Source organism: Sus scrofa, chromosome 15, assembly GCF_000003025.6.
Source record: "Sus scrofa isolate TJ Tabasco breed Duroc chromosome 15, Sscrofa11.1, whole genome shotgun sequence".
Classification (NCBI taxonomy): domain Eukaryota; kingdom Metazoa; phylum Chordata; class Mammalia; order Artiodactyla; family Suidae; genus Sus; species Sus scrofa.
This window is the reverse complement of record NC_010457.5, coordinates 46,212,170-46,225,506: the sequence shown is the minus strand read 5'-3', so window position 1 is coordinate 46,225,506 and position 13,337 is coordinate 46,212,170. Positions and strand designations below refer to the sequence as shown.

Here is a 13,337-nt window from a genome sequence, read left to right as displayed (position 1 = left end):
CTACTGTGCCATGATGGGGACTCCTATTATAAGATATTTTTATTATGTTATTGTAAGGAAAAGTAATCTTCCAGATTTATGCTTAACTCTTTATCCTCTAAACCAAAATAAAACTAATATTATACCCTTAAAAATTTTTCTTGGCTACTTCTTTGCATTCTTCATAATAATAGTCATAATGACTGATTAAATTTTTCCTTATAAATTCTTATTAGAAATTTTTGTCAGAATTGTGTTGAATTCACATTCTCATTGCAGAGTATTTGACACTCTTAAAATACTACCTTCCTATCTAGAAATATGGTTTTTCTTTCCATTTACTCAAGCTTTCTTATACTCTGCTTTGGTAAGGTTTTGTAGTTTTCAAAACTATGTGTTTTTATGATGCTATTGTCCGTGAAGTCTTTCATCATGTTTTCTAACTGGTTACTTTTGTGAACTCTAAATTTTTGTGTATTTATTGTATAACCAGCCACCTATCAAGCCCTTAGTTAGAGCCACATTGTCTCTAATAGTTCTTCAGTGTGAGATGGTATACTTTTCAACCTGTTTGCTAGACTGTTCACAGTCAAAACACACATGTATACACAGCACTTTTGTGTCATATGTCCTGCACAGTCAGGACCACCATTACTTTATAATTTTTATGATTTATAATCCTTCATTTGCTCCATCTCTAAAGCCTGAGGCCAGTTCAGATGGCTGGTGGGCATGATGACTACAGCAGTTCTGTTCCAGAACTCCCACATTAGCTCCTTAGCAATCCAGACGCTGTTGAACTCAGGACAAAGTAGTGCTGTGCAGAAAAGGTAGAAAAGGAGAGCAAGATATTGAATCAGTTGAGTCCTGTGCTTTATGGTTGAAAGCAGAATGTTTATCTGTCTTTCTGGTGAAGTTTGAGCTCTTCATTATTTGTTTCAATAAGCAAATACTACCTTTCCTTCTCATTCACACAGGAAATAAATCAAATAGTAAAGAAAAAGTAACTCTATCCAGTAGAGGGCGTCCTTGCTACATATAAACTCAATTACATTAGAAATTTATGATTTCAGAAAGGGACAAATTTTTTAATTCATGAATTTTGAAGTATTCTTGTTAAATTATATCTCCTTATATCCATTTAGACATAATATGAATTCTGTTATTATGAAAGAATGGAAGGATAATCTTAGCAGAAGGAAGAGAGGTCAGTAGGATACTTACAGTTTCACCTTACTCTCCAAAAGAAATGAGATTATCTCATTCCCTACATGCATGTATGTCAGTGTGCTGAGCTGTGGAAGAAGGTGGGTGGGAAGAGCAATTGAATAAAATAAACCATAATCTCTCCACTCAGTAGTTCCTATGTTAAGTATTATTTTTAAAGTAAAAGCAATGCATGTATAAATTTATAAAATTCAAACCGTTCTTAAAAACATTAAATGAAAGTAAAGTCCTTCCTCCCTCTTCTGTTCTTTGCTGGTTTAGAGAGGTAATTTTAGATAGAATGTGAAAACTATTAAAGAGAGGGTGGTAAATTGTCACAAAGATGAAGATTTATAGCAAATCTCATACCTGATGAGTTATCAATCTCTGGATTAATCAGAACCTTTGTCCCAAGATCTTGAAATAATTTATAGTTCAGTCACTCTGGTTTTCCGCCTCTGGTTATTGTCCATAGAACAAAGATAACTAAATATGACTCCAGCTATGAAAAAATGTGCAGAATTGTCCTGATTTTCCCTGACTGTAGGACACTTGTTACTCTTTAATGTCCTTCAGAGTCTTTGCTTTTTCACTTTGGAAACAATAAAGCAATTCTATTCTGCTGACAACTGCAGAAATCATTTAACTCACTGTTTGTCCATTCATTGGTTTTAATCTTTTTACCACAGAAGACAGACAAGATTCAGGCTGGGTTAATTTTCTTTCCAGAAAGAATGATACTTCCTAAATAGAAGATATATTTGGACAAACTTTGTTGGGATTCATTATTAGAGTCTGATTTGAGTAGCAGTTCTAAGATTTTGTTAACCATAAATTGGAATATAACACCCATTCTTACCATTTTTCAATCCATTTAACAGATACTTGTTTAATGTCTGCTATGAGCTATGTAAGAAACTGGAATGAATATAAGAAAAAATATAAAATACTGCCCTGTAATGTGCTATATAACCTAGCTAGGAAGATAGTACTAGGTGTCAAACAGTTAGAAAATAATTAAAGCGGTATTAAGGTAACATTAATACTTAATAAGTCCATATTATATGTTGGGCACTGTTCTGAGCATTTTATATGCCTTACTACTCAAAATTGACTCTTTGAGTTTTACTTCATTGTTAATATCTCCATTGAGTCATTTGACCAAGGTCACACAATGGCAGAGCCAAGGTTTAAATCCAGGTCTCTCTGGATAGATAACTTATATTTTCTTTTTTTTTTTTTTGTCTTTTTGCCTTTTCTAGGGCCACTCCTGTGGCATATGGAGGTTCCCAGGCTAGGGGTCTAATCAGAGCCTGTAGCCACCGGCCTACGCCAGAGCCACAGCAATGCAGGATCCGAGCACGTCTGCAACCTACACCACAGCTCATGGCAACGCCGGATCCCTAACCCACTGAGCAAGGCCAGGGATCAAACCTGCAACCTCATGGTTCTTTTTTTTTTTTTTTTTTTTTTTTTTTTTTTTTTTTTTTTTTTTTTTTTTCATGGTTCCTGGTTGGATTTGTTTCTGCTGCACCATGACAGGGACTCCTAACCTGTTAAAAGTTTTACTCAGGACTTCTAAATTAGTGACTTGATTGAAAAGTAGATACTTTGAATTTTAGGGTTTTTTACACTGTAATTAATACTTGATCTTTTGATATTGTTTCTGTAAGTAAGAGCTATTTCTATTTCTTTTTTTTGCTTGCTTTCTTTCTTTTTTTTTTTTTTTTTTTTTCTTTTTAGGGCTGCACCCACAGCATATGAAAGTCCCCAGGCTAGGGTTGAATCAGAGCAGTAGCTGCCAGCCGCAGCAATGCCAGATCCAAGCTGCATCTGTGACCTACACCACAGCTCATGGCAACACCAGATCCTTAACCCACTGAGCAAGGCCAGGCATCGAACCCACAACCTCATGGTTCCTGGTCAGATTCATTTCTGTTGAGCAACTATAGGAACGCCCAGTAAGAGCTGTTTCTATCTGAAATCATTCCTTTTTCTTTTTTTTTCTTTTTCTTCTTCATCTTTTTTTTTTTTTTTTTTTTTTTTTTTTTTTTTAATATGCCATAGCTGCAGCAGTGCCAGATCTTTTAACCCACTGTGCTTGGCCAGGAATCAAACCCACACATCTGCAGTCAGATTCTTAACCCACTGTGCTATGGCAGGAACTCCTCATTCCTTTAGCTTTTGCTTAGTTTCTTATGTTCATATAACACACAGATAATGACATGTTTTCATGTGATTTGGACAGCTGAACCAAATCATCGCTGTCTTATTTCCCAAGTTCCTGCATGTAAACTTGATAAGTGATATATCAGGACTACAGAATGGGTTTATTACCTTTTTGCTGTATTGTCAGATTATTTTGAAATTAATTTTGATCATGTTTTATATTTGATAAATAAGTATGATGGTGGGGTTTTTTTTTACGTTTATAGAAGGGAAAAATACACATACAACTGCTAATTTATCTAAAATACAGCTTATCTAAAAAACATTGAATCTTCTACCAGTCCAAAAACAAAATTAGTAGGTAACTGAAAATACTGAGTTTTCTGTCCTGTCCATTCCACCATGCATAGCTCAGTCATAGTTAATAGGATAATCATATAAAACAGCAAATGTTGCTCTTAGTAAAAATTGTTGATGACATAATACATGAGAAGTTTCTTATTCAGGTGTAATCTGCAGGTAGAGAAGATATAGTCTTTTTTTTTTTTTTTTAGGGCCAAACCTGTGGGATATGGAAGTTCCCAGGCTAGGGGTCCAGTCAGAGCTGCAGCTACTGACCTATACCGCAGATGCAGCAACACTAGATCCAAGCCACGTTTGCAACCCACACCATAGCTCACAGCAACTGTGGATCTATAACCCACTGAGTGAGGCCAGGAATCGAACCTGCATCCTCATGGATACTAGTTGGGTTCTTAACTTGCTGAGCCATGACTCAGAACTCCAGAAAAATATATTATTAATAGGTTTTGGCACCTAAATTATATATAGTTTCTCTGTCTACAAAAGAGAGAGAATATGTTATGATGGAAAGACCATAGACTTTACAGTCACATGGATCCTGAGTCTGAGCTCAGCAAAAGGCTCCATTACTGTAGTTGGAGAATACTTCACTGAGGAGTTGACTCTTTCCTGCTTTTGAAGGCAACCGTCTGAGGAAGGGCGTTTCCTGCATGAGGATGAGCTGGCAGGCTGAGTCCTCCTGGTGGGTCTGCCTCCTCCTTCCTGCACACCTGCTGCTTGTCTGCAGGTGCCCTTCATTCTGCAGCCCCTGTCCTCCTTTCCTTGACAGCTCTTCAGTGAATTCTTTAGCTTATTCTCCCACCATCTGTTCCTTCTCTGGAATGGCTCAGGATCACTGATAATGAGCCTCAGAACAGCAGGGCAGGAGTGGGGCTGATAACAGTTGGAACAAGTTCTGGAGAAAGTGAGTGTACTGAAGGCCCTGAACTGTATGTCTAAGCATGGTGAATTTTAGATGGATTTTACCACAATAAAAGGAGAAGACTGAGTTGAAAAAGATTGTACAGAGAAAACTTGTCCTGTGTCTGAACTCATGAGGCTGATTTTTTTTTTTTTTAATGCAAATCTTAGTACGGAACAGTGTTCTCTTCTCAAATAAAACTCAGCTTGCTGGAGTTCTCATTGTGACTACTATGGCTTGGGTCGCTGCTGTGGCACAGGTTCAATCCCTGGCCCAAGAACTTCCACTTGTGGCAAAAAAAAAAAAAAAAAAAAAAAAAAAAATTAGTTTGCTGCTGAGAAAGTTCAAAACAATAAAGAAAATAATAAGGAGTTCCCGTCATGGTTCAGTGGTTAACAAATCTGACTAGGAAGCATGAGGTTGCAGGCTCAAGCCCGGCCTCTCTCAGTGGGTTAAGGATCTGGCGTTGCCATGAACTGTGGTGTAGGTCACAGACACGGCTCGGATCCCAGGTTGCTGTGGCTCAGGCATAGGCTGGTGGCTACAGCTCCGATTAGACCCCTCGCCTGGGTCCATATGCCGCGGATGCAGCCTTAAAAAAAAAAAGAAAAAAAGACAAGAAAAAAAATAATAAAACACAATCATGGATCAATTCCCCAGTCCATTTCTCTACTTAAACATTCTTTTCTCACTGAAGTCTGTGAAAATAAAGCAAAAACTCTTTCACCTGATTTATGAAGAAAGGATTATGAGATAAATTAGGAATTGTCTACATTATTCTGTTAATGAATCATATTACTGCAGATACATGTATTAGATACTATGTTGCCTTGGCTAGTTGGTTTATATACCTCTTTTAAAACTTTTTGTGTTCTATAGTAGTTGATTTTCAGACTTCTTTTTTTTTATTACTCAGTGAATTTATTACATTTATACTTGTACAATGATCATCACAATCCAGTTTTACAGGATTTCCATCCCACAACCCCAAGCATCCCCCCACCCTCCAAACTGTCTCCTTTGGAAACCATAAGTTTTTCAAAGTCTGTGAGTCAGTATCTGTTCTGCAGAGAAGTTCATTCTGTCCTTTTTTCAGATTCCACATGTCAGTGAAAGCATTTGATGTTGGTGTCTCATTGTCTGGCTGACTTCACTTAGCATGATAATTTCTAGGTCCATCCATGTTGCTAAAAATGGTGGTATTTTGTTCCTTTTAATGGCTGAGTAATATTCCACTGTGTATATGTACCACGTCTTCTTGATCCACTCTTCTGTCAATGGACATTTAGGTTGTTTCCATGTCTTGGCTATTGCAAATAGTGCTGCAATGAACATCGGAGTACATGTGTCTTTGTGAGTCATGGTTTTCCCTGGGGAGATGCCCAGGAGTGGGATTGCTGGATCAAATGGTAGTTCTGTTTGTAGTTGTCTGAGGCATCTCCATACTGTTTTCCACAGTGGTTGCACCAATGTACAGTCCCACCAAGGGTGTACTAGGGTTCCTTTTTCTCCACCCCCTCTCCAGCACTTCTTGTTTGTAGACTTTTGGATGATGGCCATTCTGGCTGGTATAAGGTGGTACCTCATAATGGTTTTGATTTGCATTTCTCTAATGATGAGTGATGTTGAACATCTTTTCATGTGTTTTTTGGCCATCTGTATGTCTTCTTTGGAGAACTGTTTGTTTAGATCTTCTGCCCATTTTTTGATGGGGTTGTTTGTTTTTTTGGTATTGAGTGGTAGGAGGTGTTTATAAATTTTGGAGATTAATCCCTTGTCAGTTGATTCATTTGCAAAGATTTTCTCCCATTCTGTGGGTTGTCTTTTCATTTTGTTTAGGGTTCCCTTTGCTGTGCAGAAACTTTGAAGTTTGATTAGGTCCCATTTGTTTATTTTTGTTTTTGTTGTCATACTCTATAGTAGATCTGAAAGATGTTGCTGTCGTTTATGTCAGAGTGTTGTGGCCCATGTTTTCCTCTAGGAGTTTGATATTGTCTGGTCTTATATCTAGGTCTTGAATCCATTTTGAGTTTATTTTGTGGTGAGTGTTCTAATTTCATTCTTTTCCATGTGGCTGTCCAGTTTTCCCAGCACCACTTATTGAACAGGATTTCTTTTCTCCATTGTATATCCTTGCCTCCTTTGTCATAGATTAGTTGGCCGTAGGTGCGTGGGTTGAATTCTGGGCTTTCTATCCTGTTCCACTGATCTCTGTTTCTGTCTTTGTGCCAGTACCACGCGGTTTTGATGATTGTTGCTTTGTAGTCTAGTCTGAAGTCATGGAGCCTGATTCCTCCAGCGCCATTGTTTTTTTTCAGGATGTCTTTGGCTATGCTGGGTCTTTTGTGCTTCCAAACAAACTTTAAGATATTTTATTCAAGTTCTGTGAAAAATGTCCTTGGTAATTTGATAGGGATTGCATTGAATCTGTACATTGCCTTAGGTAGTATAGTCCTTTTGATAATATGAACTCTTCCAATCCAAGAGCATGGTATATCTTTCCATCTATTTGTGTCATCTTTGATTTCTTTCATCAGTGGCTTATAGTTTTCAGAGTACAGGTCTTTTGCCTCTTTAGGTAGGTTTACTCCTAGGTATTTTATTCTTTGGGTGCGATGGTAAATGGGATTGGTTCCCTAATTTCCTTTTCTGCTCTTTCATTGTTAGTGTATAGAAACGCCATTGATTTCTATGTATTAATTTTGTATCCTGCGACTTTGCCAAATTCGTGGATGAGCTCTTAACAGTTTTCTGGTAGAATCTTTAGGATTCTCTAGGTATAGAATCATGTCATCTGCAAATAGGGATACTTTTACTTCTTCCTTTCCAATTTGGATTCCTTTTATTTATTTTACTTCTCTGATTGCTGTGGCTAGGACTTCCAGAACTATGTTGAAGAGTAGTGGCAAAAGTGGACATCCTAGTCTTGGTCCTGATCTCAGCGGGAATTCTTTTGGCTTTTCATCATTGAGAATGATGTTCGCTGTGGGTTTGTCATATGTGGCCTTTACTATGTTGAGGTAGGTTCCCTCTATGCTCACTTTCTGAAGGGTTTTTATCAGAGATGGGTGTTGGATTTTGTCAAAAGCCTTTCTGCATCTACATGCAGAGGATCATATGGTTTTTATTCTTCACTTTGTTAATGTGGTGTATCACACTGAAGGATTTGCAGATATTGAAGAACCCTTGCATCCCTGGGATAAATCCCAGTTGATCATGATGAACAATCCTTTTAATGTATTGTTGGATGCAGTTTGCTAGTATTTTGTTGAGGATTTTTGCATCGATGTTCATGAGTAAAATCAGCCTGTAGCTTTCTTTTGTTGTGGAATCTTTGTCTGGTTTTGGTATCAGGGTGATGGTGGCCTCATAGAATGAGTTTGGGAGTATCTCTTCCTCTGCATTTTTTGGAATAGTTTCAGAAGGATAGGTATTAGCTCTTCTCTAAATGTTTGATAGAATTCGCCTGTGAAGCCATCTGGTCCTGACTTTTGTTTGTTGGAAGTTTTTTAATCACAGTTTCAATTTCAGTACTTGTGATTGGTCCGTTCATCTTTTCTATTTCTTCTTTTTTTTTTTTTTTTTTTTTTTTTGTCTATTGTTGCTGTTGTTGTTGCTATTTCTTGGGCCGCTCCCGAGGCATATGGAGGTCCCAGGCTAGGGGTCGAATCGGAGCTGTAGCCACTGGCCTACGCCAGAGCCACAGCAACGCAGGATCCGAGCCGCGTCTGCAACCTACACCACAGCTCACGGCAACGCCAGATCGCCAACCCACTGAGCAAGGGTAGGGACCGAACCCGCAACCTCATGGTTCCTAGTTGGATTCGTTAACCACTGCGCCACAACAGGAACTCCTTTTTTTTTTTTTTTTTTAATTCTTCATTTTAAAGTCTATTTTGTCTGTTATGAGGAGTCCTACTCCAGATTTCTTTTGATTCCCGTTTGCGTGGAATATTTTCTTCCATCTTCTCACTTTCGATTTGTATGTGTCCCTAGAAGTGAAATGGGTCTCTTGAAGACAGCATATATATGGGTCTTGTTTTTGTATCCATTCAGCCAGTCTATGTCTTTTGGTTGGGGCATTTATTCCATTAACATTAAGGTAATTATTGACATGTATGTTCTTATTTCCATTTTATTAATTGCTTTGGATTTGTTTGTGTTGCTCTTTTTTCTTCCCTTCTTCTCTTGTTCTCTCCTCTTCTGGTTTGATGACTATCTTTAGTGCTGTATTTGAGTTGATTTTTCTTGTTTGTGTTTTAATTGTAGATTTTTGGTTTGCCATTATTCTGAAGTTTTGATATAAGCATTTATATATATATGAGATTGTTTTAAGTTGTTGGTCTCTTAATTGCAAGTGCATCTCCAGTGTCCTGCATGTGTACCGTCCTCTTCTCAAAATTTCTGATTTTGGTGGCATAATTGTGCATGAATGATATTGTATCTTTACTGTATATATACCTTTACTGGTGAGCCTTGTCATTTGTGGTATTTTTGTTTCTGGTTGCAGCCTTTTCTTTTCTGCCTAGAGAAGTTCCTTTAGTATTTGTTGTAAGGCTGGTTTAGTGTTGCTGAATTCTCTTAGCTTTTGCTTATCTGTGAAGCTTTTGATTTCTCCTTCACATCTGAATGAGAGCCTTGCTGGTCCAGTAATCTTGGTTGGAGGTTTTTTCCTTTCATCACGTAAGTATATCATGCCACTCCCTTCTGGCCTGCAGAGTTTCTGCTGAAACATCTGCCGAGAACCTTATCGGGGTTCCATTGTATGTTATTTGTTTCTTTTCCCTAGCTGCTTTCAGTATTTTGTCTTTGTCTTTAATTTTGGTCAGTTTGATTAATGTATGTCTCAGGGTGTTCCTCCTTGGGTTTATTTTTTATGGTACTTGTTGCACTTCCTGGATTGGAGCGAGTGGCCCCTTTCCCATGTTAGGGACGTTTTCAACTACTGTCTCTTTGAGTGTTTTTTCTGTTCCCTTCTCTCTCTCTTCTCCTTCTAGCACCCCTATAATATAGATGTTGGTGTGTTTAACGTTGTCCCAGAGTTCTCTGAGACTCTCTTCATTTGTTTTCAATCTTTTTTCTCTTTTCTGTTCCACATCTGTGATTTCCACTAATCTGTCCTCCACCTCTCTTATTCGTTCTTCCGCCTCCTATATTCTGTGGTTGGCTGCTTCTAATGAATTTTTTATTTCAGTTATTGTATTTTGCATCTCTTCTTGTTTAAGTTTTATAAAGATATATGTATGTCTTTGCTGGGTGTTTACTGTAAGTTATCCATCTTTGCCTCCAGTTTATTTCCAATGTCTTGCATCATCTTCAGCATCAGCAGTCTAAAGTCTTTTTCCTGGAGGCTGGGAATCTCCTTATCACTTAGCTGATTTTCTGGGGTTTTTTCCTTTCTCCCTCATCTGAGTTATAGTTCTCTGTCTTTTCATTTTTTTCTAGGTTTTTGGTGTGGTGTCCTTTTTTCAAATAATAGAGTTGTAGCCTCTCTTACTTCTGGTGTCTGCCCCCCTTGTCACTGAAGTTGTAGGGGGCCTGCTGTAGTCTTCCTGATGGGAGGGACTGATGCCTGCCTACTGGTAGGTGGAGCTGATTCCTATCCCTCTGGTGGGTGGGGCTCTGTCTCAGTTTGGGATTTGAGGTGGTGTGTGCCTGGGGGGTCTTTAGACATCCTGTTTACTGATGGGCAGGGCTGTGATCCCACCTGGATTGTTGTTTGGCCTGGGACTTTTCAGAGCTGATGGGTGGGGCCAGATTTTCCCAAAATGGCCACCTCCAGAAAAAGGCAGGCTGCTGAATATTCCTGAGGGCTTTGCTTCCAATGTCCTTCCCCCACACAAGCCACACTCACCTTGTTTTCCCAGGATGTCCTCCAAGAACTGCAGTCAGGTCTGAACCAGACTCCTATGGAGACTGCTTTGCCCTGGGACCCAGTGCACATGAAAGTCTGTGTGCGCCTTTTGAGAATGGGGTCTCCATTTCCCCTACTCCCGTGGAGCTCCTGCGCACAAGCCCCACTGGCCTGCAGTGTCAGATGTTCTGGGGGCTCTTTCTCCCAGTGCCAGATTGCCACACATGGGAGTTTGATGTGTGGCTCAGAACTTTCACTCCTGTAGTTGAGTCTCTGTGAACCAGTTAGTTTCCAGTCTGTGGGGTTTCCCACCCAGGAGGTTTGGGGTTGCTTATATCATGTAATCACCCCTCCTACCTCTTGATGTGGCCTCCTCTTTGTCTTCTGGAGTAGGATATCTTTTTTAAGGTTTCCCTCCCTTTGGTTGAAGATTACTCAGCATTTAGTTTTAAATTTTGTTGTTTTTAGAGAGACGTTGAGCTCCAGTCCTTCTATTCCTCCATCTTAATCCCTGAATCAATTTTCAGACTTCTTAAGAGAAAAAATTTTATTTTTCCCAAACAAAATTTTATGTTTGTTTTGTTTTGTTTTGTTGTCTTCCTTTGTTTTAGGGCCACACTCACAGCATATGGAGGTTCCCAGGCTAGGGGTCCAATCAGAGCTATAGCCACTGGCCTACACCACAGCCACAGCAATGCAGGTTCTGAGCCTTATCTGCAACCTACACCACAGCTTATGGCAACGCCTGATCCTTAACCCACTGAACGAGGCCAGGGGTCAAACCCACATCCTCATGGATACTAGTCAGGTTCTGTAACCACAGAGCCATGAAGGGAACTCCCCAAACTAAATTTTATGAAGGATCTTCAATTTATAAAACAGTTCAGGAGCTCCCACTGTGGCACGTGGGATCAATGACATCTTGGGAGCACAGGGATGCAGGTTCTATCTCCAGCCCCACACAATGGGTTAAGGATCCAGCATTGTCACAGCTGTGGCTTAGGTTGTAACTATGGCTCAGAACTGATCCCTGGCCCGAGAGCTCCATGTGCCACAGGGTGGCCAATAATTGAAAGAAAAAAAAGCAGTACTGAAAGCATAGATGGGCCAATAGGAATTAGGAGTTGGAGACCTGAGAGCCCAGCCCACTTGGCCTTTCCTCACAGTATAGGAGCCCTTGAGTTACCACTGGAAAATAAACAGGTTGATAGTCACTTCTCTGTAAGCATAGGTAGAACTTAGAGTTGCTTAGATAGATTCACAGTCATTTCTAGGGTTGAGCACTAGGCTCTTAGCATTATTACTCCCATTATGTCAATCCTGTGAGAAAATCAGGTTTAATGTATTTCAGCTTACAGCCCCTTTCCTAAGATTCGTAACTTGATATACAAGAGAACTGTGCCTACAATCAGTTGTTAAAATCATAGTGGTTTAGCTCAGCTACAGAATGGGTAAAAACCCTTAGATTTTCCTGAAAGTACAATATTTGAAATATTTTTTCTCAGTGATTTAAAGGCTTTTCTACTTTATTTTGTGAATTTCAGGTTCTAGAATGTATTTGCCTCTTTAAAAACTATTGCTCCATATCTAACATTGGCTTTTAAATTGATTGTCTTTAAATGAAGGCTTTATTGAAAAGGCTTGAAGCTGTGAAACCAACAGTTGGTATGAAACGCTCAGAACAGCTGATGGACTATCACCGCAACATGGGCTACCTCAGCTCTTCCCCCGCCTCTAGACGTGTGAGGTCCACTCTTGGCCAATACAGCCCATTAAGTAAGCATAGTCAAAATTCTATTGTACTTGTTTGTATCCTTTGTTCTTTTAAAAATGTATAACTTCAGTTTTTGTTTTTTTTTTTTTTTGGCCGAACCTGGGCCATGTGGAGATTCCCCTGGCCAGGGATTGAACCTGCACCACAGCAGCGACCCAAGCGGATGCAGTGACAACACCAGATCCTTAACCTGCTGTGCTGCAAGGGAACTCCTAGCTTAGGTTCCTTTTTTTAATATTTTTATTATTATGATTTTTTTTAATGGCTGCACCTGTGAGATATGAAGTTCCCAGGCTAAGGGTCAAATTGGAGCTGTGGTAGAGGCCTACGCCACTGCAACACCAGATCCTTAACCCACTGAGCGTGGCCAGGGATGGAACACGCATCCCTATAGACATTCTGTTGGTTTCTTAAACCACTGAGCCACAACGGGAACTCCCTGACTTCTGCGTTTTCTTTTCTTTTTTCTTTCTTTTTTCTTTCTTTTTTTTTTATGTGTGTGTTTTTGTCTTTTTGCCTTTTCTAGGGCCACTCCCATGGCATATGGAGGTTCCCAGGCTAGGGGTCCAATTGGAGCTGCAGCTGAGCCTACCATAGCCACAGCAGCATGGGATCTGAACCACGTCTCCAACCTATACCACAGCTCACGGCAACGCTGGATCCTTAACCCATTGAGCAAGGCCAGGGATCGAACCTGTAACCTCATGGTTCCGAGTCGGATTCGTTAACCACTGAGCCACAATGGGAACTCCTTTTTTATTTTTTTTAGGGCTGCACCCATGGCATATGGAAATTCCCAGGCTAGGGTTGAATCCGAGCTGCAGCTGCTGGCCTCTGCCACAGCCACAGCCATGCTGGTTCTGCACCAGGTCTATGACCTACACTGCAGCTCATGGCAATGCTGGATCTTTAACCCACTGAGTGAGGTCAGGGATCAAACCCACATCCTCAGGGATACTACTCGGGTTCATTACCACTCAGCCAAATGGGAACTTTGGCTTCTGCATTTTATGTTGCAATGCAATCTACTATAGTTCACTGCCATGCTTTGTTTTATGTGTGTTAGTTCACTTAATTTCAGGTCTCATTTA

At 39.8% G+C, this 13,337-nt stretch overlaps 1 protein-coding gene across 1 annotated transcript in view; it reads left to right on the top strand.

Annotated features, from left to right (window-relative positions):
• Positions 1–13,337, top strand: part of CFAP97 (cilia and flagella associated protein 97) — a 49,698-nt gene that overhangs the window by 31,972 nt on the left and 4,389 nt on the right. Inside the window, 1 exon segment of the mRNA XM_021075563.1 lies at positions 12,098–12,248. Within this exon segment, the coding sequence (XP_020931222.1) occupies positions 12,098–12,248 (151 nt within the window).